Source organism: Tyto alba, unplaced genomic scaffold (genome assembly GCF_018691265.1).
Source record: "Tyto alba isolate M040663 unplaced genomic scaffold, T.alba_DEE_v4.0 Super-Scaffold_20, whole genome shotgun sequence".
Taxonomy (NCBI): Eukaryota; Metazoa; Chordata; class Aves; order Strigiformes; family Tytonidae; genus Tyto; species Tyto alba.
Window position 1 is genome coordinate 10,377,897 of NW_024881283.1, and position 26,345 is coordinate 10,404,241.

At 50.3% G+C, this 26,345-nt stretch overlaps 1 protein-coding gene across 2 annotated transcripts in view; it reads right to left on the reverse strand.

Annotated features, from left to right (window-relative positions):
* Window positions 1–426: 426 nt before the first annotated feature.
* GRIK3 (glutamate ionotropic receptor kainate type subunit 3) overlaps window positions 427–26,345 on the reverse strand; it is a 125,887-nt gene continuing 99,968 nt past the window's right edge. For both annotated transcript variants that reach the window (XM_042793516.1, XM_032987106.2), the window contains exons 11-16: window positions 21,592–21,815; window positions 15,716–15,834; window positions 13,124–13,341; window positions 5,923–6,145; window positions 5,435–5,685; window positions 427–4,366 (exon numbers count right to left, since the gene is read on the reverse strand). In XM_042793516.1, the coding sequence (XP_042649450.1) occupies window positions 4,172–4,366; window positions 5,435–5,685; window positions 5,923–6,145; window positions 13,124–13,341; window positions 15,716–15,834; window positions 21,592–21,815 (1,230 nt within the window). In that variant the 3' untranslated portion in view covers window positions 427–4,171. The remainder of the gene's footprint in view (window positions 4,367–5,434; window positions 5,686–5,922; window positions 6,146–13,123; window positions 13,342–15,715; window positions 15,835–21,591; window positions 21,816–26,345) is intronic.

Below are 26,345 nucleotides of genomic sequence, written 5' to 3' on the forward strand. Positions count from 1 at the left end.
GCTTTTTATGGCTGATTATCAGGAGAGACAGGGGATGCCATTAAACAGCTTGGGTCTAGGTCTAAAATTTCAACAAGGAAGAAGGGAGTTGTTCAGTGTAAACAGGCATAAACTCCATTATTTTCTAGAAATTATTTTTTATTTAAAATTTAAAACCATATTACTTCATACAGCAAACTGTGCACTTTGATATATCACAGTGTCTTAAAAAGGAAAATAATCAGAATTTTTTCTTTTTTTTTTTTTTTTGGAAATTTTATTTACATCAGCCTAGAATGATCAGCAAGTAACACAGTTACTATGAAACCAAAATTGTTACAAAATGTTTACAAAAAACTATATTCATAGAAATTCTGCATGTCCACAAAGGAAAATCCCCTGAATGTCACGGAGACCAGTTTTTTCCTTTTTTTTCCCACTCTTTTCTGTGTTTTTTTTGTTTTTTGTTTTTGTTTTTTTTTTTCCTTTTTTTTTGTCTTTTTTTGAGAAACATGTCAAAGTAAGGTAGAGACAGCAGAGGGCCTGCGCCGCCGATGCCCGGGAGCGCTCCTGCTCGGCCAGCCCCGAGCGCCCCGCTGACGCCCGCGCAGGGACGCGCCGTGGCACCCGGGGGCGCGGGGGCGCGGGGTCTCCCCACGCTTTGGCCACGCGTGGCCCAGCTGCCCGGGCGGGAGCTGCCAGATCTGCGGGTCCCTTTGCGCTGACCTTCCCGGAGACCACCCGCGGCTGGCGCCCGGCCGAATCCTGCTCCCCCAGCACCCACCGAGCGGGAGCAGCGGCTGCCCAGAGCTGGAGCTGGTTCCCCTTTGCACGTTCCGTCTCTTTTGTGGATCTGTGCCCTCAACGTCGTCCCCAACACGCGCTGTCGGTTAACTCCAGACAGAAAAGCAACCCCGAGCAAAGCTCCCCGCTGTGCCCCCGCTCTGTGTCATGGGAGAGCTGGAAGGAAAAAGCAAGTGATAAAGGGACTGAGGTGACAACAACTTAGATACAGTTTAATGGCCCAAACCTGTTTTTTCGTTATTTCCTCCTCACTTTTTCAGTCCCTCTGCCCACCAAGTGAAGAAAGGAACTGACTTAAGCGAAGTTGGAAGTCAGATGATTCCTAAGACGTGAGTCGTCAGTAGTCACAAACAGGTCCCAGCGCAGCTCGCAGAAGGCGTCGAGGCTTTGCCCTCAGACCTGCCCCTGCCGAAGTCTCCCGGCTCGGCGTCAGGCTCGTCCTCCGCCGCGGGGATCAAACACCCCGTGGGAGCCGTGGGAGCCGCGGGAGAGGCGCCGGTCCCTGCCGAGCCCGTAGCACCGGGCTGCATTTACCCGGGTCCCGGGGCGGCTGCCCCCGCTTTGCAGCGCAGCCCGAGCCCTGGAGCCGGCTCACCCCGGCGGGGAAGGGGGAGCGCTGGGCTCCCAGCCTGCTCCCCCTGCTCCTCTGTTCTTTTGAGCAGGGCAGAACGTTTCCTTGTTGTTCGATATCAAACGTTTTAGCGGTCAGGATTTAAACGTGAACCCATAGTGTAGATGCAGGGAGTTGGCTGCTGTTTCATGGCTGAGTTACGGTCAGCGCAGGGAGGGTCGGGGAAAGGTTAATCGGCAGGGTTTGGTCTTGTTGGCAAATAGCACTGGTAATTCCAGATGCTCACCTGTCACTCAGGGACATCTGTGAGTAAAATCAAATCAAACTGGTGTCAGAGATGAATAGATGGGGTTTATGGTATTCCTAATATTTATTTATTTTAAAAAAATCTGCCAAGAAGCAAAATGAGTGCTATTTTCTGTGGTATTTTACTGTCTGGACGTTTAAAGCCAGTTTCAGGGTTTGTTTTTATGTCTGGCTTAATTGTAAAAATCTCTAAGAGCTTAGAGATCTGCAAAGAAAACATAAATCCTTCTACTCTGACAAGCCTAAGGATTTGCAAAGAAATACAGAAAGAAAGTCATTAGCTTTGGGAAGCAGACCCATACTTCCAGTCTATCCTCTGCTGTAGGCTTTTGGTCAGCAAACTATTAACAATATGATGCCCATTGAATTGGCAGCTTTCACTCCCAATTTTTCATGGTTTCTGTGAAAAGGTGAAAATTAATGTAAATTCTTTGCATATCTTTACTTGAGTCAAAATATGACAAATTGCCTTTTTTTTTTTTTTTTCCGGGTCACTCTGTTGCTTCTTTACATCATGTAGAGAACAAAATAAGGACAAATTATGTTCTGTGATGGGGCAGGAGGGGAAGAGCTATTTCCCCTTGAGCTAATTTGCTAATTGTGCTCAGCTCCAAAGATAACCTTCCTAACTGAGCCTCGGAACTAAACAGGTGGGGAAAAAAAAAATCTGACATCAGTTACAAACAGGTTTGTTCCTTTGGGCGAGGATAAACTTCCCAGAAAGGCCTTGCAGGTAGGGGAGGGCAAACTGGGTCAGTTCAGCCGCTGGTTCCCGCGGTGGCCGCGGCACCTCGCTGCGCTCGCCACCCGGAGGGGGAAGTTTCGGGGTGCGGAGCTCCGGCCCCCCAAACCCGGGTTTACGGGTGGGTGCAGGAGGGGTTTCCAGCAGCTGCGCGGTTGCGCCAGGTCACTGTCACCCTGACGGCTGCAAGGGCAGGAGGTTGCTCTTTTCTCCAACACCGGTGTTAAAATCAGAGCTTTTAAGCACCTTTGCGACACTCTGATGTTCTGGGTTACAGTGGGCAGAGCCATTTCTGTTTGTTTCATTTTGCACATTAATCCACAGAGCGTCCCACTGGCCGCCCGTGCGGCTCCCCACGGCGGGGTGGAGCTGAGTGACATTACTCGAACGTTACTTTAGGTCAGCAGAGGGGTCTTTGGTAATTCTGACTGAATTCATCTGCAGGACCAGCCTTCTGGGTTAAGCGACCTGAAAATAAGAACACAGTTCGTGGAAGATTTCTTAAAAACGTTTTAGTGTGTGTTTGCTTAAATCGCGTGGAGATGCTGGCTGAGGGGCTGCGCTTCACCGGGCAGAGCAAGAGGGCTGTCAGGTTTGGCTCACACGGTGCTGCTCGCCCCAGGCCAGCCCTGGCCCTGCAGCCTGAGACTTTGCCTCTCAGGTCCCTGATGCCGTGGAGAGCGTTTAGTCCCCAACCAGACGTAGAGTCCCGCCCTGGTCTGAGCGCGAAGGCGGCAGAGCCGCAGCTCAGCGCTGCTGCTTTCAGGGGAGTTGGTACCGCTCGGCTCCTGGGAACAGCTCTGCCCCTGCCGCTGCCGGAGCCTGCGGGCTCGGCTGCTTTCTGCGCGGCTTGGCCGGAGAGGCTGGGCTTTGCGGGAAGGAGCTGAGGACCCGGAGATCCCGGTGTGGCGCTGGGCGTGGGCTGGAGTTTGGCACGGGGCGTGTGGCTGGTGTTGCTCGGAGGTGGCCGTGGCTCCCGTGCTCACCACGCTGGCCCGTCCCTGGCCAGGAGTTTGGCTCCGTTCAGGCTTACTCGCCCCTTTGCAGTCTTGGATCTACGGAGGGAACGTGTGTTGCCTTCTCCCCCCACACCCCACGTGGAGTTCCAGCTGGGGGGTGGCGACGGCCAGCACAGCCGGGGGGTGACGGGCTGCCATGAGCTGCTCTGAGGGAAGGCACAGCCTTGACCATCACGGTGCTTCACAGATACCTCTCCCGTTCCTGGACAACGTGTCCTGAATGTGCTGTGTATGTCAGTGTGGAATAGATGCCCGCACAGACGGCTGCTCATGCTGCACCTCACAAAGTGTTTCTTTTTATTGCCATGCTAAAGAAGCCTTGCTCGGGGGCTCCTCCCTACCCACCGAGGGTCAGTTTGGCTCAATTCTGTTTTGCCTCCATGTGTTTCAGTATGTAAACATCGGACTCCTGGATGGTAGCATGTTTGAACTCCATGAGGCCTGTAGGATCTAAGCTAAAAAAAAAAAAAAAAAAAAAAAAAAAAAAGGAATGAAAAGTAACAAAAAACAAACAGAAAAGCCCCAAGACCCATGTTACAGTCCTTGCTTTGAAGTTCTTGCTTCTATGCCAGTAATCGATGCAGTTGTGGTGCAAAGGCCTTGTTCTTGAAATGAACCAAACCAGGCTTTTTTTTTTTTTTCTGTTTTTTTCTTGTTTTTTTTTTTTTTTAATCCTTTCTTCCCTAGTTAAGAGTGCATCCAGCCTTGTCTGACGCAGTTCCTTCCCTCCCACCCCCCCGTTCCCGTTCCCTAGGGAAACACAGGTGCCAGTCCAGTGTTGCAGGTCATGCTGTCCTTCCCCGGCAGCCGTCGGTCGTTGAACGTGTGCATGTTGATCACGGCGTCTGTCTTCACCATGACGGGTGGCTGGGGCTTGTGTTTGACCCGTCGCTGGCAGGTGAGCGACAGCCGGATCTCATCGGCCATGGCGCTGCAGAAGGAGCGCTGGGGAGAGCAGGGACAAAAAGCACCGTTACTCCTGGCAAAGTGTTCTGCTAACCGCTCCGTGAGCAGCAGGGTGCCGAAACTAGGCTCTGCAGAGGGCAGGCACCGGGTCTAGGTTGCATTTAAGGCATCAGCTGTGCTTAGTGGGACTTCAGAGATGCATGGGCGTCTGGTTGACCCCTCTCTCCTTTGGCAAGAATTGTACCTTTGACGCACTAAATCCTGCAAAAAGGCAGAGCTACAGGCGGCTGTTGGAGTGCCGGTGCTTTGTGTGATCCCTGCTGGGGATCTGGTAGATTTATGTGCTGGGAGTCAGAGGGCTATCGAATCCTGCTGGGCTTGCTAGTGGGCAGTTTTCCTTCATCTATCTAGTCCGTCACGTGGGCAGCTTGCTTTGATTTCTGGTCATGCACACAAATGCACTTTCCATTTGCTGTACCATGACACAAGGAAGAGGGAAAATCATAAAAGCCGTCCTCTTGTTTCGTGAGCACTAATCAGCCACTGCGGGTGGGATGGGCTGGTTGTGTAAGTGTTGTGAAAAGTTGGTAAGGTAATAGGAGGCTTCCTGGTGGACCCTGACCGGTTCCTTGAGGCTCTTTGAAAGGGAGTGGGGAGAAGAGGTGGAGACTTCATGCGTGTACACCTTACGCATGGAATATGCAACGTGATTTTGCATGTGATAGTGGCGAGTGGATATAAGAGCTCAGAAGGGTCCCTCCCAGGGACCTCTGTCCGTATTTTCATGACTTACGTGTTGGCTTGCTCAAATTTACCCTACAAATGTTCACTAGTCTAGTTAGTGCAGCAGCAGATGACTCTGATCAGAGTAGACATGATTTGCCCCCTGGCCTGAGGCTGATGGAGCGGGACAGAGCAATGAGCCTTAGGGGACGGCATTTTGGGGGTGCTGCATTTCAGCCCTTGGGCTGCAGGCTCTTGGACCTCCAGGCAGCAGAGGCAGGGCTGAGTCCCTCTGCCCGTCTCCCTGCCTGTCTCTGGGGTCACCGTGCAAAATCCTCAACGGCTGGGCTAATGGTGGTGCAGGGAAACGGAGGAAATCAGTACCTGCTCACGCTCCGCCGTTTTGCGCAGCTTGTAGATGAACTCCACCATGGCCACGAAGACGGACAGCACCAAGCCTGCTGCCAAAACGATGAAAATCCCGCCGATGTTTTGGATGCCCAGAGCGCTGGCCTCCTTGTTCTCATCCTCAGGGCAGCCGTTCCCCCGCCACCACTTCTCCTTCATTACGTGGAGCTTGTCCTCCTCCTGGAGCTGGAGGATGGCGATGGTGATCTTGTCCCTGTAGGGCGACCCTGGGGAGGGGGAACACCATTACACACAGAGGGAAAATAGGACAAAAATCGCACAAAGCAGGGGCTGTGTCTGCGTTAAGCAGGGCTGTTCAGACCTCTCTTCAACAGACAGACAGCACAAGCTTTGGTATTTGGAAACTTGCTGTTGGGAGTGGATTATCTTAATCCCATCTGTTGTATTTGTGGTAACTAGCCCCTCTCCAGGGTACCTGCAGAAACCCCACTGCTGTCACTTACCCATGGGGGTCCCGATCCCGTAGCCTTTGGAATCGATGAGCCCCCCGATCTGCGTCAGGTTGCAGTTCCTCTGGGTGATGTATTCGATGGTGGTCGACTCCATCAGCAGGGCGTAATCGGCTGTGAGGGTTCGCTGGATCCCTTCCTCGTTGTTTTTAACAAGCGCTGTGGGTTTGCTGCTCATGAAAGCCCACATTTTTTCAAATGTGGAAATTTTGGATTTCTGGAAAAAATATACCCCCCCGCCCCCAAAATAAGAATTAATCTTCTATTTGCTAAAACCTGGTATCTTTTAAGTAAAAAAATAATAATACTACCAGTTTGAGAACAGATCACACAGTGGGACTATTACCAGTTTGACCTTGTCTTACGTATCTCTACTTTCCCTACTCGACACCGTTTGGCTTCACGTTGCTGTAACAAGAGACAGGGGCTCCAGCACACTTCACAAAACACGGCACCGCTCCAGAGACCTCGCCCTGCAGGTGGAACCCAACTGTTCGTTGACCTCAGTGAGGTGCAGCGAGACCCTGATGCCCTGCAGAGCTTGCTAGTGTGACAGGCTATCAGCATATCTGTTTAAATGTATTAGTTTCCTAACCAGAATTTTGTTTATCCTGTAATGTTTCTGCACAAAGAGAGAAGACAGGGAACGTTTCAGATGGCATGTTTTTCTCTTTTGCACACACTCTGTATTTTTGTCTCTCCTCGAACATCACAAGGAAACGTGTCTCCTCTGAGATACGTGCAACTGCCAAATAAATTTAACGTATTCACATAAACAGAGGCATAGAAATATTCAAGACAATTGCCTTATGGATAAAAATAAAAGTGGGTATTCTTTTGCTATCAGCAGGCATTCTGTTAAAAAAGGAGGAATATGTTTTCCAGCTTACTATTCATGTGAATGTTTTTTTCTTCTAGAAAATGTGTTGGGTAAGGAGAAATACGGTTATTTTATGTCCTTCCATAACATTTGAAATATGCCATTTATCTATGACCACCTCCTGAATTGTCCCTATGTAAGTGGTCACAAAAGGCGTAACTGGCTTTAGTCCTGAAAGGCTCCCCAGGAGAGGCACATCAGCTTTCTCCTGAAGCCCCCCTTCCGCCGCTCACCGGGCTCCCGTGGGTGAGTGTCGCTCTCCCCAAACCAGCTCCATGCGTCCAGCTGAGCTCTGGAAAAGCACTTGCATATTGAGGCTTGTGTTCATGCTGCTGCCTGCTCCTTTAGGTGCCGTTCTTCTTTTCTGCCTAATTTCTTGTTTTTCCTAGATCTCTTTTTGCCTTCTTATTTTATAAGAGGCAGCTTAGTCAGCCAAAGCCTGCTCCTGCACGACACTACTTAGCAAGAGCCTGAAGCTGGCTGATAAGTTGGAGGGGCTGATAAGTCTCTGTGCTTTGCCTGGAAGGAGGGTAACTGCTCACCTGCAGCTGCGTGAGGCGTCGCTGCGGCAGAAGCTGCGCTTTCTGGCTTAGCTGTCGTTTATCTCTGGTTCAGGTCTCTGTCCTTCCATAAGAAAGCAGGAGATGGAGCCCCAGCCCATCCCAACTGCTGCTATCGCATCTCCCCCTCATTTTTTCAGTATCACCCAAAATCTGCCAGCACACATTCTTCTGATAAAAACACTATAAATAAGGGTAGATTAGCTAAGAAAAAAAGTCTCTCATAATGTTTTATGTTTCAAATGCTTTGCCTGTCCGCCTCCATTTTTTTTTCAGCATGTTTAATGAAAATCAAACAGAAGTTTAACACCCCAAAGTTGGTTAGTGTAGCACAGTGACAAAGGCTGTTCATCTGTCTTTAACCCCGTGGGCTCCTTCTCCTGACTGAAATATCTGTGGACTCATTTCTTCTCAGTTAAAGCTCATGCCTGTTATAATCCACTTGATGAACGTGCAGTAGTGGATGTGCCCGAGCAAACTTCATTCAAGAGGCTGGATAATCTCCCTCACTTGAAAAGCTGGACCAGTGCCTGTAAGGTAGATTTGTGGCATCTATCAAACCTCAAAGAGCAGCAAGAAATGTAGCCTGCAAAAGGATTATTAAATATCTGTGAATTACAATGGGTAATTGAAATGAATAGCATACTTGGCTTGCTGATAAGGACTTGTTTAACATTTATATAGTTCGCATCAGAGGCCTCTGCTGGGTTCACTGGCTCTCCCTTCCTCTCCTTCTCTTCCTGCATTTAATGTTCCTTGGGTGTTGACACAGAGCTCTTAAACAACATCAGTGTTCTCCCAGTTTAAAGCATAGAGCAAAATAAACTGGCAAAAAATCAATAGGCTGCATTTAGTGAAGCTAATAGGACTTGCATGAGGCATTGTAGCTCTTCAGGCAACTTAAATTACATGAGACAGGGCTCCCTGGAAGAGAAAAAACACTTTTCTCTTCTTAAATCACTGCTTCTGACCAGCTGAAAGGACTTAATTGTGTTTTGAACTGCCAGGAGGAGCCCGGCTTTCTCAGCTCCGTGTCCGTGCTGCTTGGAGGGGAGCGCCCGGGGTGGGCGAGCACCCTCCGGCCGGAGCTCGCCCGGCGCTCGCCCCCTCCGGCCGGAGCTCGCCCCGGGCTGCGCGGGGGGGTCCTTGCGGCAGAGAAGGGCTGTGTCCTCCCAGCAAAACGTCGCTGGCCGCAGTGGCCTTGCCGTCCCCAGGGAGGAGGCTGGGCCGGCTGCTGCAGGCAGGCCGGCTCGGCAAACCCCTCGTCGAGGCAAGCGGGCTCTCCCTGCTTCCCTAAACCCCGCCACCTCCTCGCTGGGAGTTTGTTTCCCATTAGCTTCTTTAACTCGGCTAACACGAGATAAGAACGCTCCTTTTCCAAGTGAAAATTCACCGGCTCTGAATCTGGGCACAGCGCTAGCAGTTTGGCAGACTGGGCTATTTGTTAAAAGTCCGGTTTAGAAGCAATTGTCAGTCATTGTGAGAGTAGTCATCAATCAAAAATTGCAGGAGTAACTGTGGTGAGGAGCGTACGGCGCTCCAGCTCACACCTAATCCAACCGCTACACATTCTCCCCTATTAGGGGAAAAGCTGTTCCTTCCTCCCCTTCCTCCTCTCGGAATACTTCAGCCATGTTGCAAAGGTGGTCGCTTATTCATTGGAATTTGGACGATGTCACCTGGGAAAATACCATACGAATAAGCAGAAACATCTTAGTAGTAATTTAATAGACATTAAAGAATGCACACGAATTGTGTTTACTTTGCTGGCCTTTTTTTTTTTTTTTTTTGTGTGTGTGTGCATTTACATTTTATTTTGTGGGACCTCTGATTTTATAGCTTCAGTAGTTTACCGTAAAAAAATCCTTACTGGGGTTAGTTACTGGTTTGAACGGATTTGCTGTGCTGTGGTTAGGCACAAATTTCTTCTCTGTGGGATAATCATCTACTCTTACGAGCTGCGTAAAAAAAAAATCTGAGTTGGTGCCAGGCAGAGAGACCCTCCTGTGCCCCCACATCCCCTGTAGGGTCCCCAGGTCCCCCTCAATGACAACTTTGCTTTGCAGCCATAGGTAGAGGAAGAGGAACTGCTCGGTTGCTCTGAAGCATTAAGATAAATGGCCTGACACTGGCTTCTTCCTGGCAGAGAAGTTCCAGAGTTGGGAGCTCTGGAATGTCAGGAATGATGGAGATGATTGCTAATAAGGGAAGGCGGTAGCTTAATGCTGCTGATCAGCGCCACCATGGATCACACCAGGGGCATCGTGTCTCTCTCCTGCTTACACCTCTCCCACCAATTCATGTGAGTGGAGCTTCTCCTCGTTTTGGTCAGGATCAGTAACGTCAGAATCTGGTCTGCTGTCCTTTGCATCTTAATAAAACCCTGCGTTAGTGCTAAATGAGATGCACGTGTGAAAAGCTGAGTACCAGCCCCTCTGAATGCCGCAATTGCAATGACACTGAGAACGCCTCTAAATTAATTCTTTAGAGTCACAGCTCAGAAGCTACCTTTAATAACCAATGCTTCAAGACCAGTCACCCAAATAAATTAATGGAATAGTTTAGAGGAGCCACTACAAGGCATCTTGCCAAGACATACATGCTTTTTTATCAGTGAAATGGACAAGAAAGTAACTTTCAGGCTTAAGATTTTCAATTCCAGCCTGTATGAAAAATAAATTGATTTTCACCAACTGAAGATACTTACTCTTGAGGATTTAACATTTCTGTACAAGTGAATATATATGTACACACACTCTCACACTCGTACTCCAAACTGCACATTAAACCCGGCATTTGTTCAGAGACAGACAGCATCCTTTGCAAGATATGAAGGATTTCTGGCATGATTTATAATGAATGCTAGATGCTGTTTCTAAATTAATTGATCTGTGTTTATTCCTGTAACTCGATCTGCATTGCCAGGGAATAAATAGCTTCTCAAAATTTCTTTTCATTAAGTCGAAATCTGCCAGTATGGTTGGTAAAACTCTCTCTCTGCTTCCCCTTTGCTGTAGCTGGCTAACTCAGCTGCAGAGGCAAAAACCTTTGTGGGAGCAAGATCGCTCGCTGTGGGTCTGCCCCAGAGAGGTCTTTTGGCTTGGCTCAGTTGGGAACTCCCGCAGCGACTGTGGTGAGCTCTGCATGAACCCCTGGTCAGCCTGACCATGGGCAGAAAACTGGTTAGTGCTTTGGGAACCATCTCAGGGGACAGCGTGCAAGGCGTTTGCCTTCCTCTTCCTCCCGTTTCCCATTGCTCCCTAAGCTCAGCTCCAGGATCGTGCTCTCCTCCTGCAGCCCTAGATCCCACTTTCTCAGACCTCGCCGGTGAGATCCAGCTAAGGACAGGGCCGGCCCCAGACGAAGGGGGCTGCAGGGCCCAGGCTGCAGCTTGGGGGGTCGGCGTATGAGGTTTGCAGCTTCTTTAACGTGGAGGAACAAGTTCCTGGTGTGAGGGAACTACTTTGGGGAGCAGTCGTCCCAGGAGCAAGGCAGCAGTCTGGGCTAAGTCCTGGTGGATAATCCCCCAAACAGGTGAGATCCTAGTTAGGATGCTGCCATCAGCCTTTTGCCCCGGCAGCGATGGTCTGTTCAGCAAACGGCAGGAGTGCGTCACCTCCAGAGCTCCGGGAGCTTTTCAAGAGCGTGGGGCTGGCTCTCTGCTGGCAACCCCCCTTTTTTAGCAGAGCAGAGCAAGGTGACGTGCTCGTGGCCAAGGGGAGCCGGAGGGGCCCGTTGCTCTGTCCCCTGGACCTTTGTGCTGTTTGACAGATGTCCCCGTGGCGGTGGCACTGGCAGAGCAGCCGTGCCGAAACCACCCGGGGATTTGCCCGCTCATTTGACAAAGACCTCCTTGAGGGGTGAGAGAAATTCTGGCTGTCCCGTGTTTCTCTGTGCACGAAGGACCAGTGAACATGACATCCCACATGAGCGCTCACTGCTCCAGTAATCGAAACACTTGTCAGAAGGGACAACCTGGAAATTTAATCCCCAAATAACAACAATAATAATAAAAAAGAAAAAGGAAAATATATTGCATCAATAAGCCCTGCCAAATGCCCGTTAGAAGCCTGAAGAATGATTCTGGTGGATAATGATATGCAACAGTAAATATACCATGTCCTTGATGATTTTTAAAAAAGACAGTTTCCTTTTATTCTCATATAAAACTCTTACTGGAAGGAGTAGTTAAAACACAACAGCAAAAGTCTGTCTTTTCCTGATAGCTGTTCTAGGTTTGTATTGCTTTTGGAAGGTAACGCAATGCATCTGACCATGCCAAAGACAAAACCGCATGCACCGGCTCCACTGCAGAGAGCAAACTAACCAGCAGCAACCTGCTACGCTATGCAACATTTTCATTTCCCAGAATTAATTATAGATCAAACCAAACCAGGTCCTCCATATTCCTTTACCAGCATGTTTTGCTGCCTGTCAAAGTAAGCACGAAGATTTGGAGGGTACAGGGGCTCCTTAGCCAACCCATAGCCAGGGGAAGTTGCAGAAGAATGCTGCTGTTTCAGAAATTCAGCACGTTGGCTTCCTCGAATGAGTCTTGGCAATTAAACTGCTGACGGCCTACTCTAGCCGCCTTTACACGGTGCCTCTTCAAATTATTGCAGTATTCCAGGCCCAGCCTGTTTTTTAAAGCAAGCACTACGTTTGTCACACTTTGGCCCATTTATTTCCTCGGGCATTAGGGTGTGGGGCGGGGAGGGGGCTCCGGCCGGGTGCTGCCCCGCGGGACCCTGAGCCCCCTCGGGGGCTGCTGGGGAGCGCGGCCGGGGCCGGCACCGCCTGCAGCCCGAGTGGCAAACCTTTCCCTGAAAGATGGCTTCTTGAGTTTATTGTGGAATTGAAATTCTTCTCTAAGCCAGGGTGAGCATTCCTTAGATTAATCACCCCTCATTTCTATTCCTTTATTCTCTCTTTTTTTTTTTTTTAGTGTGTTTTTACAGGCCAGCTGTGGTCTTAAAGTTCTTTTTAAGTCTCTCCGTTTCTTTCCATTTTGAGGCAATGGTGAAATATGAATGTTCTTAGTGTGTACCTCTGCAGTGTTGGCTAACTTCGAAATTAATTATGCTTTAAAGAGAAGAAATTAATGTAATTTGATTCTGATGCATTGGTGGTGTTACCTTGCACTGGGTTTCAGAGGTTAATAAAACTTGACTACATTAACGTGAATACCTGAGGGACAAGAAAGATATTTCAGCTGTAGAAGAACTGGTCAGGGCGGGCCCTTTGCAGCATCTGTCCAGCTTTAGGTTTACTTTGTTCTCTTCCCTGTCCCTGAAGGCTGGCCGGGCCAGCCCCGAGGGCTCTGGAGCTGTTCCAGCAGAGACAAGGAAGGGGCTGCAATGGGTGAGATGTGGAGATAGGGAAGGTACCTTAGGGAACGCAAGATTTATCTGTAGGGCTTGGATATAAGATACCACTGCCCTGTTGTGCCTACTGTGTGCTTTGGTTTAGGGTGTCTGAGCCTATATATACAGTCTCTGAAGCCGTAAAATCAATATAATTTTGTCATTGTGACTTCAGTTAGGAACGGGGAGAGGGGGATTTAGCCATGATGTGAATCTCAGTAAGCAAAACTGCCAAAGTCTTGACACGGATGTGAGACTGAAACAACCTGCTTACAAGGAGCAGCAGTGCTGGCTTAGGAGGCTCTTTGTCTTTGGTTCTTTGTTCTCGGTCCCGTTGGCCTGAGAGCGTTGCATCTCTGCCTGAAAGGTAGAAACCCTCTGCCTGGTCTCACCTTGAAGAAGGTCATAGTAGCTCCATCCTTCACTGCTCCATACTCTATTTTTGTCTGCTTTGCCAAGTCATCTGCCGAGTCGATGGGGGATTCCATCCTCTCCACTGTCAGGAAGGCAGCAAGGTTGGCCGTGTAGGACGAGATGATAATTAGGGTGAAGAACCACCATATGCCACCAATGATCCGTGTAGACAGTGCTTTGGGCATCAGCTCAGAGCCTGGGGTGGGAGAGGGGGAAGGAGAAGGAGGGAAGAGGAAGCAAGGGAGAGAAAGGACCTGTTTTATGTATTTTCTTTCTTTATATATATATATGTATGTATGTTATATGCATACATATATATATAAAAATATATATAGTATGTACATTATATACATATATATCTATAAAAAGGATGAGGTTTCACTGTCAAAACTGTAACAGCTATGCAATTAAAGTCAACTGGTTTTGAGGCAAATTACCCAGACATCTTGCATGCAAGAAAATCAGAGTGGGTTTTGTAGCATTTGCAGAAAAACCCTCTCCCTTTATTGCTGACCTTGAGTACAGTGCACAATTTACAGGAAACATTCAAACTGAAGTAATTAACTAGGCTGCTTTTATGAGATTTAAATAGCAAGCTATTTATGAACTTTTATGCGTGTTTTGTTCTGCCATTTAAAAAGTGCTTCGCTTTTATACGGATTACTTTTCAAAGGACTCACTCTAGGGAGCGTATTCAAATACACAAGGTTTAAAAAAAAAAATCAAACAGTGGGAGAAAGGAACTATCAGGGTCCAGTACTTTGAATGCCAGTTAGAAGTAGGGAAGCAGGAGATGCTACAGCATAAAAGGTGTAACAGGTCTGGAATGACTTTTATTGAGCAGACATGAAGGACTAAATGGCTTGTGCTATTTTTGTAATCGCCCAAGATACCTTTTAAAGCCAGGAAAGAGCTTTTGATTTGAAACAACTGTGTTCTGAGGATATATCCAAACTGGAATTTGCAACAAAGATCGGGCTTTGCAAAGCAATTTTAAGCAGTGTGGCATCAAAGCACAGCATGGAGTGTAGCTTGTCTCCTGTCCGAGCGCAGCAAGGAGGCACCGGGAAGCAGGGGAGCCTTGGGTATTGAGGGCTGCCTCCGTTCTTCTCAGGATCCCGCTTCTTTCCCATTCCATCTCTTGCCCTTTGATGCGTCGGACGGTGTGACATCAGTCTCGCTTTGAAATATTTTTCTTCTTAGATGCAGAACAGAGTTAAAAGGAATACAGCTCTTTTCATTTATCAGCATCTGCTAAGAGGATGATTCATCCTGCTAAACCGTCTTGCTGGGAGCTGCCACCGTCCGTCGAGGTCGGGAGGGATCTCCGCCCCACGCGGCAGTGGGAGCACGGGGCAGCAGCACTGTGCCTGCTGCCAAGCCGATGCTGTGGTGGCTCTGCTCTCTGGGTTTAACTACCGATACACGGTAAAGTAAAGTGTGACAAATGTCTGACATTTTCCACTTATTTCTATTCCTGGATTTTCTGCAATTAGATCACAGCTGAATTTCGTTCCTTAGTCAGAGCTGCTCACAAGCTCCCCCCTCTGCTGTCTGCCTAAGAGATTTACTTTATTCATTCCATCTATATATTCCATTTGCTCTATTCCATCCACATATATGAATGTAATGCCATCCAGATCCCATTTCTAAGGTCTCTGTCACTGTGGTATTTTACACCAGTAACACTGAAAACGCTCAGTCTCGCGCGCCGTGGCTGCCAGGCAGAGCTGCCTGGAGGAGCTCCTCGCCATCCTCTTTGCCCTGTGCTAGAGGGACTTTCAGGCCATTTCACAATGCGCAAAATGACCAGAAGAGGATGAAAATGGAGACAGACCAGAGGGCAAGACGCCCCGTCTTCTGTAAAAGTTGATTTAAAACAGAGCAAGCCAGGACAGAGATCCTGAAATTAAACGAATCGCTTGAATTAACGGAAGTAAGAATTTACAGAATCTGTGGGATGCTGCTGAGTTTGGGGAATTAAGCAGCTGGGGGAGACCAAGGCAGTGCTGCCCCTCGGGGGGTGCTCCTCCGCGGGACAGGGGCCAGCACGCCCGCGCTCCGTCACCTGGCTGTGCGCTTCCAGCTGGCAGAGTCGGGAGCGGCTCCTGGCGCCCGCCAGAGCGGGCACGCTTCATTAACAGTAATTATTGTTATGCGGTGGCACGTGTGTGCCGGCAGCCAGCTGCAGCACGGGGGGCGAGCGAGGGGTCTGTCCCCCGAGCTGCGGGGGGGCTGGTGGGACGGGGGCTTTGGCCCACAGAAGGTGGAAGGTACAAAGGGAGGGAGGTGCCCAGCCCGCCTCCCAAAAACCAAAAAAAGACTGAAGAGCTCTGGCCTGCTCTGACACAGAAGAAATCGGAAGGCTTTCTTGTCATAAAAACCCTGGAGCTTTTCCTGAGGTGCCCCAGACAGGGCTTGGCCCCGGGACGTGTCCCGTCCCCCCCCCCATTTCCCCATCCCTGCTGTGCAGGCGAACCGGCACGGCTGGGTGGGCTCTGGGCGGAGGGGAAGTTCAAAGGGAGTGAGAACGGGCAGGGGGGTGAGTGGGCAGGGAGGTGCCGCCCTACCTTGCTGCATCAGCGCTCCCATCCCAAACCAGAAGCTGTTCAATAGGGTGAAGTTGTTCTCCACCACGTCCGATCCGGGGTTGCAGGGATGAGCATCGTACCACTCGTACGGGCTGAACCTGCGGCGGCACATGGAAAGCGAGAGCTTGTTAGTCGGGATGTGGCACGACAAGACCCTAAAGGAACAGGAAAAAAAGAGCCTTAATACATCTTGTGCTGCTGTATGGGGCCTGCTGACCCCTTTGGTTGTGTGCCTTATTAAAGAAAAAGACAAATTCAGCCAAGATTTTCCAAAGTGACCAGCATGGCTGTAAGCCCCGCGTCCTGCACTGCCGACAGTGAGGAAACCCAGGGAGCCAGGTCCTCCTGAGGTATCTCAGGTTGCTTCCCCAAAGCCTTCGGTCTCTTTGGAACATCTCCGCGACACTACATCACACGACAGCAACCGGAGCACACAACTATGGGATGGGATGTGGCGCAGAAACGTGACTTCTAGTATGTAACAGTTCCAAAACGTGGGGAAAAATGGTATTTCTAGATTGACTGAGGAAAGATGGTGCAGTGATTCCGCAGCAGTAGCTGGGATGAACTGTGGTATTTCAGGGGACTGTCCCACTAGTGCACGTGGGAATCGGGGTGGGATTTAGCTAAGTGGGAAGTAGAACTTTTCCTCTGTCCTGACAAGCAGGAATCCTGCGTGGCTGGGGCACCAGCACAGTAGTGGAAACTGGTGTGGGTTCGCTGTGGACTGCTGAGATGCTCGGCCCTGTTGCGGGTGGTGGGAGCACACATGTTCCCTGTGGGGTGTATTTTTTTCCATGGGCAGCCCTGTAGTTCTTGGGCAAAACTGAGGGAATTTTCTATGATCTGCAAATCCTGCCTAGGATTGGTAGGCAAGCACTGCTGTGGATTGTAGCTCTTTTAACCAGGATCTGGGGAGGATGCTCAACAGGAGATACATTAATATTTTTAGAGCTGTTTATTTACATTTTCTAAGAGTCCCAAATTTTGCAGAGATTAAATTAAAAACATAATTGGTATAATTGCTTTTGAACCAGGCATTAATTATCATCTCCACTTCCTTCTGAAATCCCTGTAGCTTCACAGCAGCCCTTTCTCAAAGCCCAGCCCACATTTTGTATTAGGAGATATTTCTCTCTGTGATTCTCTGCCAGACGCGCTGCTACCCAAGGAGATGTCTTGGTGCTTAATTTCACGGGCGCCCTCAGTCAGACAGTTGGATGTATTTGGAGAGAAGACCCACAGCTCCCTCCCAAGTGCCCCTCCTGGCACAAAAGCCACGTCCCCCAGCCTCTGCTCTGCAGTCGCGCCGTGAGCATCCCCTCGGAGCCCGACAGGCGGGACGGTCCCGCAACGCGGAGCTGGTCCCCGGGCGGTGCACCGAGCAGGGCTCGGCGCGGGGGGGGGTCCGTGGGGGAGGGATGGGTGCAACGCACAGAACTTCTTGTGGTTTTAGAAGAGTTCGTCCTGGGTACACCTGTCCCACTTTTGCTTCTATTTTCCACATGCGAGATAGGGTTTAGTGACCTCTCCTTTACTCTTGCCTTTGTGCAGCGGGGGCCGCTGCCCGCTCGGGGCTGGCAGAGCCGGAGCCCTCGCTCAGGCTGCACCCTGACAGCCCTGCTCGTTCATCCCGGCAACGCCTGGGCTGTTCTTACTGCCCACCTCCCCCTGCTTTTTCAAATAAGAGAAAATCAGAAAGGAAAACGCGAATCAAACTCAGTTCAGACCTGGCTTTACATGCTGCCTATTCCTTGGAACTTGCTGTGAATTTATGCCAGAGGTGGATAAAGGATGGCGCCTAAGCCCTTTCTGTCAAATAAAGCTGGAGTTCATGAATTAGATGAAAACTTTCTTGGGCTGCCAGTGAAAGAATATGAAACAGAAAGGGAATCGGTAAGATCAGATGAGCCTGACAAGATGACACACTGAAGAACTTCAAGGTCTCTCAGTGAAAACCTACTGGTGCTGCTCAAATTACAGAGAAATATTCAGAAAACTGCAAAGCAGCGACAGTCTTCAGTGCTTGAAAAGCGAGTGGGACCATTAGTGGAAACTGAGGGGTAATGAAGGAAGGAGCGAGCGGAGCTCGTTGGCCCCGTACAGCTGGAGCCATAATGAATGGGGGCTGCTCAGGATTCACCGTGGGCTGGCTTCCCCCTTCCTCAGGTGCAGAATGGGGTCTGAGAAATATTTCATCAAAAACTGTGATTATTTTCTTGTCTCTTCTTGGCCTTTTTAACAGGGAAACGGGAGCATTTCAAAGAAGTTTTAAAGATCTAACACAAAATGCTTTTGAGTCGAAATTGCATCTCCAGAGAAATTTCCAGAAAAAACCCGGTCCTCGTTGCAATTAAGATGAATATTAAACCCACCCACCCTGTTGTGCACCCAAGGGTGATTAGCTGTAATGTGAAGGCCGTGTGAGTCTGAGGGTGGGTGACAGTTCACATCAGCCAGCTGCAGAGCGCACTTGCAACCTTGCACCAGAGTCACCAGACAAATTGCCCCCACGAAGCCTTATAAATTGCTAGTGGTTATGGCTCTTTGGGGGCTGGGGTCGTTAGGAGCAGGGGCTCCATCAATAACTAAGAAAGACTGATTAAAAGGGGAGATGGATCAAATACATCCTTTGCCTGCCTCTAAATAGTCCCTAAGTTGGTTTTAAGTGGCATTGACCTATGATTATAGCATCAGCAGAGGACTCTGGTGCCCAGTTCAGGAGACTCATGTCTCTGAATTAAGGCTTTGCTATTTTGACTGTGGTTTTCTCCTGAGGATGGAATTTTAGAGGCCTTGCTGGGGTCAAAAGCAGATATTGTTTCCATTACTTCTGAATGCAGTAAATATTTTCCCCATGAAATCTCTTGCTTTCCGTCTCTGTGTGTTAAAAGATCATTCCGGCAGAACCTTAATTACATTGAATACGTGGTGTGCTTTAAAAGAATAAGACAGAAGAAATGTCAGGAGCAAAACATGTGAAAAAGGAACTGTAATTGCAATATTTTATAGGTTCAATTTCAGCCAAAAAAATAGCCTGGTAGGGAAAAACTGTTGTATTACATCATGACTGCTATGATGTAGAGAGATGATGAGGCTCATTTCAGAACAAAACCAGAGGCTACACCAGAGTTCTTCAGGCGTTCATCCCTCGACGCCAGGCACAAAGCCCAGCACAGCAAGTGGCTCGGATGCTCTGGCGTCGGCTGCGCCGGGGCGGTCACGAGAGGGGGGTCCGAACGGGCAGCGGGCTCCCGAGCGCGACTGCCCTGGGGCTGGGCACGCGCGGGGCTCGGGGCTCACCCGGGCCCCCCGGCCGGGCAGCGGGGACCCTCTCGGGGCGCCCGAGGCTGGGCAGCCCCGCTGCTCCCAGAACAGGCATCTGGGTTTTCCTGCTTGTGCCTCTTGGTGTCTGAAGTGTTTTCACACCAGGGCCTGTCCTAGCATTTCCTTTGACCGTTCCTCAGCATTTACTGCAGCGAATTTCATGTGCTGATACATTTTGCCCATTTCGCATGCTTTGAAAGTGGGATCTGGCCATTTTGGGCCGGATTTGGCCATCATCTGCGTTGGGAAAAATAAGCTCGTAAATGTTAAATTGTGTTTGAATTGTCATTCAAAGCTGCACAAGCAGTCTCACACTTTATGGCATTAAAGTCAAAGACGTTACGGCAGCAGAGCCCATCTCGCTATGTTCTGCATGGCTAACAGAGACATAAAGTGAAGGCGTTCTATCAGCCATCGCAATATTTTTCCTTTTTGTAATTACCTTGGGTTCATTTTCCCCGATGAGTATCTTTTCCTGCTGGGAGTGCCTCGTGGCTCTCTCTCTGACACAAAGCCAAACCGCCGGGGACCTCATCCTGCCCCGCTGGAGTCCCCGGCAGTCTTCCCCCGGGCTCCAGCCGGGCAGGACAAAGCCGGCAGCGGGGTTTTGCATTTTGTGCGGCCAGGGGTTCTGCAGGGCTGGGCTGGCAGGGAGGTGCAGCGGTGCCTTAGTGGCAACGCGACTCTCGTCCTCTGACAAGAGTGTAGCGGCAGCGAGGTGCCGCCGTGTCCGCGCGTCACGCAGCCCTCTCGCTGGCCCGAGCCGCCGGGTGGGCCCAGCGAGGTGCTGGCCGTACCGCAGTGCCCAGCCCTGTGCTCCCCGCCGGCCCCCTGCAAACCGTGCCCAAAGCCGCCCGTGCTCAGGCAGCTCCCGCGGCACCTCGGGGAGCGCCCGCAGGCCCGGAGCACGGCCGCTTTCTTAGAGCTGCGCGGCAAAGGCTGGGGAGGAGGATGACCGCAGTTCAGGTCTTGAACGTGGAGGGGCCTTCTCTGCCCCCCGAGAGTGAAGTGCAACCTCTCCGGCTCTGCACCTCGGCGAAGGAAGGATCAGGGGATGCAGCTGCTTCGCCATCCCAGGTGGTTTGGAGCACCAATGCTGTCTGCTAAGCTGAGTTTACTCTGACGACTGCTGTTAGATGTAATTAGGATATTACATGGTAAACTCAGGAAATCATCTCTAAATGCCTCCGTGGACCTGAGGGATGCTGAAAATTGCAGATTTGTTGTAACCAGGAGGGTTAATGGATTCTGGTTGATGCAGTTTCGTATTTAATCTCTACTTTGACTACCCGATTGATGTCCGTGGATTAGATAGAAGCTGGTTTCTGAAGGATGCTCTGGGGAAAGTACAGCAGAGCAGCCCTTGGGGAAGGGCGTCAGCAAAGAGCCCCAGTCCAAGGTGTGGGGTCAGCAGGGAGGTTTCTGAAGGCACCACTGGCATAAATTGAACTGGAAGAAATGAGAAATGAGCGTCTAGGTGCAGATTGTGCTTCGGAAACTTCCCTGGGCATGGTGTTTATGCAAAATATTTAACCATCCGGTGAGGGCTGTGTGTGGTCCAGGAGGGCAGCTGCCTGGCAGGACGGAGGCAAGTGCTTTGTTTTGGTTTGGAAAGGTGGGATCACATGTTGAGAGCAGCCTTGGACTGTGTGTCTCATCAAAGACTCTGTGAAGTTAATAACACATGCAAATATATGCAAATTCCACTGCTTTTAAATATAGAGGTTTTAAACATGCTAATTAGATGCATATTAATTTTGTAAACAGACACATTGTCTGATCTGTAGCAACAGCTTCTCTATTCTTTTGTCATGGGGAAGGGTTTGTGGGAGCTTTGCTGGTGGAGGGTTCAGAGACAGGAGCTGAAAATGGGGCGGGACACGGGAGCTTTGTGTCCAGGACACGGGGGAGAGGCTGGAGGAGGTGGGTGAGAAGCAACCTAAGAGGAGCATGAACAGTGAACAATACAGAGCAGGAAAATCACCCTTCATTATACCAGGGAGGTGCTAATGAAATGGAAAGGCGACAGAATTTCTAAAATCATAAAAGAACATGCATTTTAAAATTCTTTTGTACTGGAAGTCTACTAAATCTGTGGAACTGCTTGTCCTGATATGGCAGAAGAGGCTTACAGGTTTATGTTGATAAGGCAAACACACACAAGCACATTTAGTACGGTTAAGCAGTACAAAGGATATAACACAGGCTTTAGCTAGTGAAGAAGGGAGCAAATTTTCCCTGTGGATAGCACATCTTTGATTTTCACTGTGGGGTTTGCATCACCTCTAGCACCACTCTGAGATACAGGTCTGAAAGAGAACAAGGGACGGGAGCCTGGCGTTGTGAGCAGCCCCACGCCCGGAGGGCAGCCTGCCTTTGGGTAACGCACCAGAAGCGATTTCATTAACGACGGGGGGTTTGACGCCGTGGGTCGCACCGGGTGGCTGGACCCCTGCGACACGGCGGGCAGCAGAACGGATCTGAGCGTGGGGAGGGCGTGATGTGGGGTGGCCCCGGCGTGTCCTTACCTGGCTATGACAAACAGCACACAGCTGACCCCCAGGTAGGCGAGGAGGATGTACATCCAGATGTCAGGAGACAGGGGGTTGAGGAAGGAGAACACGCTGGGGTTGGTGCCGTTGGGCTTCCGGTACAAGATGCTGACCCCCAGGGTCATAAAGGGCTTGGAGAAGTCTATGGCTTTCTCCCGAACGTGGGTGATGGTGAGAGGAGCAACGGCCAGGTCAGCTTTCTGTGTGCAACGCAGAGGGAGGGAGAGAGAAAGAAGGCGTTAGAAACCGAGGCGTTTAAGAGACACCCACAGCAGTCCCACCGTGGTAACGGGCTGAGGAATCCCCAAAGCGCAGCCCTGGGCTCCCCGCTGCCCCTTGCACATGGGGTACATCTGCCCTGTGCCTCTGCCAGAGCCGGGGGGACGTCCTGCCCCCCTCCCCGGCGCAGGCAGGACCCTCGGCGCCTGGCACAGGCTGGGCTCCGTGTAACTGCTTCCCTTCAGACCTGCGGTCTCACGCAAAGCTGTCGTCAGAGCTGCTCTGCGCCGCACACAAGCGGTGGTTGGGCGGCTTTCTGCGAGCTCTCCTCCAAAACCCACCGGGGAAGGGACCAGGGACTGGCCTGTGGGCATTAGGCATGAGAACGCCTGAGACAGGACAGGGGCAACTGGTATGATGTGGTCCAGTCATTACAGCAACTTCTCATCACCTAAGCAAAGGCCCAGCACAGAGGCAGGGTCTGCAAAACACACGGGGCGAGATTCCGGAGGTGGTGGTGCGGATGGGTTTACCATCTTTAGGAGAGTTGTTTCAGGTTTAATCAGTGGACTGGAGAGCAAAAGGTGGTCTGTTGTTTGCTAATTATACTCCACGACTTTCACTGTACAGATTTTCGGCTGATGTTAGCTAGCGAAATACAGTGCAGACAACAGAGAGATGTTGCAGACTCCACAGCTTTTGCCCAGCTGCAGTGAGCTCATTTTGATGGGCTCTTCTAAAATGGTCAGAAAAATTGTATTTTACAATGGTATAAAATGTCTGTGATCCTCGCTGTGCTGGCCTCTTGCCACAGAACTCTACAACAGAGAGTTTGCCGTGTGCAAATCCCACCGTCTGCAGAGACGATTTGTTTTTGTTGGCCTTCCTTTCAATGTTGTTGCAAGAGGAGAAAGCCGCAGCGGGAGGCCACTCCGGAATGAAGTGGCAGGAAGTAATACCGTAGCAGCATGAGGTAGCAGGTTCAATTTCTTTCCCCTCAGTCGAACTTCGTGATGCGACTTGCGCGGCTGGTTCCGAGGAGGCGGTGGCGCGGGGTGGGAGCGCGGCGGTTCGGGAAAGCTCAGGAGGGCTCCCGGCTGCTGGGCGTCCGCAGCCCCCCGGCCCCGGCCGCGAGCTGGGGAGACGCTTCTGCTGACGAACGGTGCCTTCCCCGGCTCGCCGGGCTGGAACTGTCTGGGCGGCACGAGGAGTTTCAGCTGAGCATATTTTTCATCCGGACTTCTTGTCTGAATTGCGTTTCTTTCTCTTATTTCTGCTATTCAGTAATTTCTCTGCTAGATTCAGTGAGCAACCACAGACAGCCTCTTTCTGTTGGTCAAGATCTCCGTTGATTCCTCTCACTAAACATTCACTCAGGTTCTTAAAAAAACCCTTAAGTAAATGCATCCAAGGCTACTTCAATGTCAGCTGCCTTGCCTGGGCTTTGCAGATCACGCCTTCGGGATCACTGACTTCAGAGGAAATGCAGGCACGTAAATTACATTTCCAAAGTTGAGCAGTACCTCCCCCCTGCCAGGTGCCTAACATACCCGTGCAAGATTTATTTAACATCTGGTTCTGAAAATTAAAATTCTGAATTAACCATGAGTGATAATTACCTAGAGATATAGTGGATTTGTCATTACTTGCAAACTTTAAATCAATATTAGCTGTCTTGCTAGAACATGCTTTACTCCAACCGAAACTATAGGTTCGCTGTAGAAATTGGTGAAGATCTCTGGCCTGAGTTGTGGAGGAAAGTCAGACTAATGATGTTGTTTGACCTTGCAAATCTGTGACGAAAGTCAGTGGAATATTTTTAAATACAGGAATCTGGGCTTTTTGCTATAAGAAGAGTTTCGACCTGAGCTTTTATCCATTACATACGTGTGTGTGTGTGGAAGTGGTCTCCTCTCCAACGATTGTAGCTTTAGAGGTCCTGAACAGAAGAGTTTCAGGAATTCTGTAATAAGGGTAAAAGTGATGTCTTTTTTTTTTCTAACATTGTTCTTCAGTTGAGCCCTGCTTGGTTCCCTTTTCTTCTCACTTTCCAAATGGAAATATATTTTAAAGTCAGCTTGGTACAGAAAGCGTCCGTTTCAGCCACTGGCATTTGTCACAACTCAGAGAAAATGGAAACAGTATTTTCCCAATGAGCCCTTTTGTGCCAGCTGTGACTACGGCGACTGATGAAAACTGAGGGATGGTGGTTTTTAGGAGCGGACAGGCAACGCTGGCTGCCCGGGTTGAGATGGTGAAGCTCTGCACCCGAGGAGCAGCGTCTGCAGCATCCTTGGCACCGTCCTGGCAGCGGATGCCCTCAGGTTCGCAGCTCAGCTGCTCCTCCCACATTACAGCACACTTGAGAATTTTGGCTTATCAGTCTCCAAAGTCACAAGGCAGAAATGGCAAAAGAAATACAGCGGTTTAGCTCCTCCATCACTTCTCTGTGGGTGTCCTGACTCAACAGGGAAAAACGAAGGAGATATTGAACGATTTGGCTACGAATTTTTCTGAAGGAGGAAACAAATGAGCAGTTCTGTGGTCAGTGCTCGCCAGCAACTGCCTGTCTGAAAGATCCTAAGCCAAATTCATCAAAATGATATAGCAAGCTGAATAACAGCTAGGAGTTTATGCTTTACCACAGAAAATGAAGAGAGAGAAATCTGCATGGATGCCCAAGGATCAAAATGCTTTTAGTGCGGAAATAAAATTTTACTGTGCCATTTTAGCAGCTCCTGTGATTTGATCACAGCCCCGTGTCCTTGGCAGTAAATGTCACACACAGGCGGAATGGAGCATGTATTAGGGAGCCCAATCTGGTGTGGTGTCCTGAGCTATTAAAGGCAGTACGGGGCTGCACTTCGATATCCTTTTTATCAATGCAGATTTTTCTGAAGGTGGCCTCTAATTAAGGGTTTGCTGACTGAGAGGATCTAAATCAAAACCCACCAAGGGTGAAGCTTTCATTTGTCATGCTCTGACATTACAAACTGGGAAGTCAATTATCCGGCCCTGACTGCTTCCTTCATTCAGCCCCAACTTCTATGCTGTTGCACAGTTAGATGGGTTTTATTAAAAATGAGGAATTACAGCAAGTGCCAGTAGCTTAAAGGCCCTTGTCCAGCAAAACCACTTAAGCACACGCTTCTGTTTTACTGGAGCTTGCACGCCTTCCAAGTCTTAGGTATGTTCTTAAGTGTTCTGCTGAACTGAGGCCAAAAAGATGAATTTTGCTAAGGCAGCTACACACCAAGTGCAGACACTTCTCTGACACACCTTGAAGGGTTTGGATCTCCTTATTCACCCAGTGTTACAGCATTTTCACTTGGGTGGAACTGATGTGAGTTCACCGGGCGTTCAGTGGCTCGAGAATCGTATTCTCTGCAGAGATATTTGGCTTTTATCAGAAAATGCTAAGTCTTATCTTCAAGTTCTCAGCTATCCCGGGAGTGTGACCTGTGGGTCAGAACAGCTCTTGCACAGCCACGGTCACTGTGGAAACCTGCAGCGTCCGACCTCCGCCGGAGGAAAGCTGTGTGTGACGGCCGGTCACAGCAGAGCCCACAAACAGCGTGAGCACCAAGATAAATATTTATTCAAGAAAATAAGCTGTCTCTGTGCTTATTTTGCCAATCTGAGTTAGGTATTTACATAAACTAATTATGTGTGCGTTGCCTGCGAGACAGGTAAATAGTGCATATTTTACTTTTTAAATTGTTACCCGGGTGTCTGTCTGGCAGCACCGACACTTCCATCCCCCCGTCTCTTTTGCCACCTCCAGCGCCGGGGCCGCGGTGCTTTTCTGCTCTTCCTCTCCCACCGCCCCGCTGCGGGTCCCGCCGCTGCCCCCTCCCCGCTCTGCCCGCGGGGCGGCTCTGCCGCGCTCCTGCCCCCCCCGGAGCCCCCCGGAGCCCCCGGGGCCCCCGGGCACGGACGTGCCGGAGCCCGGGGGGATGCCGGGGTCTCCCCTGCAGCCGGGGGCCTGGCGGCAGAGGGGCTGTGCCCAGAGCCCTCTGCCCGCCGCCCTCCGCTCTGCCGGCCGGGGACAGGGGAGCAGGCAGCGTGCGAAGAGATGCTCGAGGGGAGCGAGGTGGTGCCCAGCAGCACCCCAGGCGTGCCTCCGCCTGCCACCGTGTGCCCCCTGCACCGGGGCCGGCGTTAATTGCCTGGCTCCAGCTCGTAATGGCTGCCCCTACAGCTCCAGTCCTGATTTAGGCATAATTTCTGTCAATGAATTTATTTAATATCGGTGGTGAATTAAGAGCGGATGCCAGCATGGAAAACCTAGCTGTAAGGCAAAGAGGAGAAATGACGACCAGGAGGTCCTGCCGGGCCCCCTGCGATGTTTTCTTTAAGGAAGTTCCCCAGAGGCGTGACTGCCACTGACGGTGCCTGCTGCAGCCCCGCGAGAACGGCGTGTTTTGGGAGACCGGCCGTGTTTTGGGAGACCAGCCGTGTTTTGGGAGACCGGCCGTGTTTTGGGAGACCGGCCGTGTTTTGGGAGACCG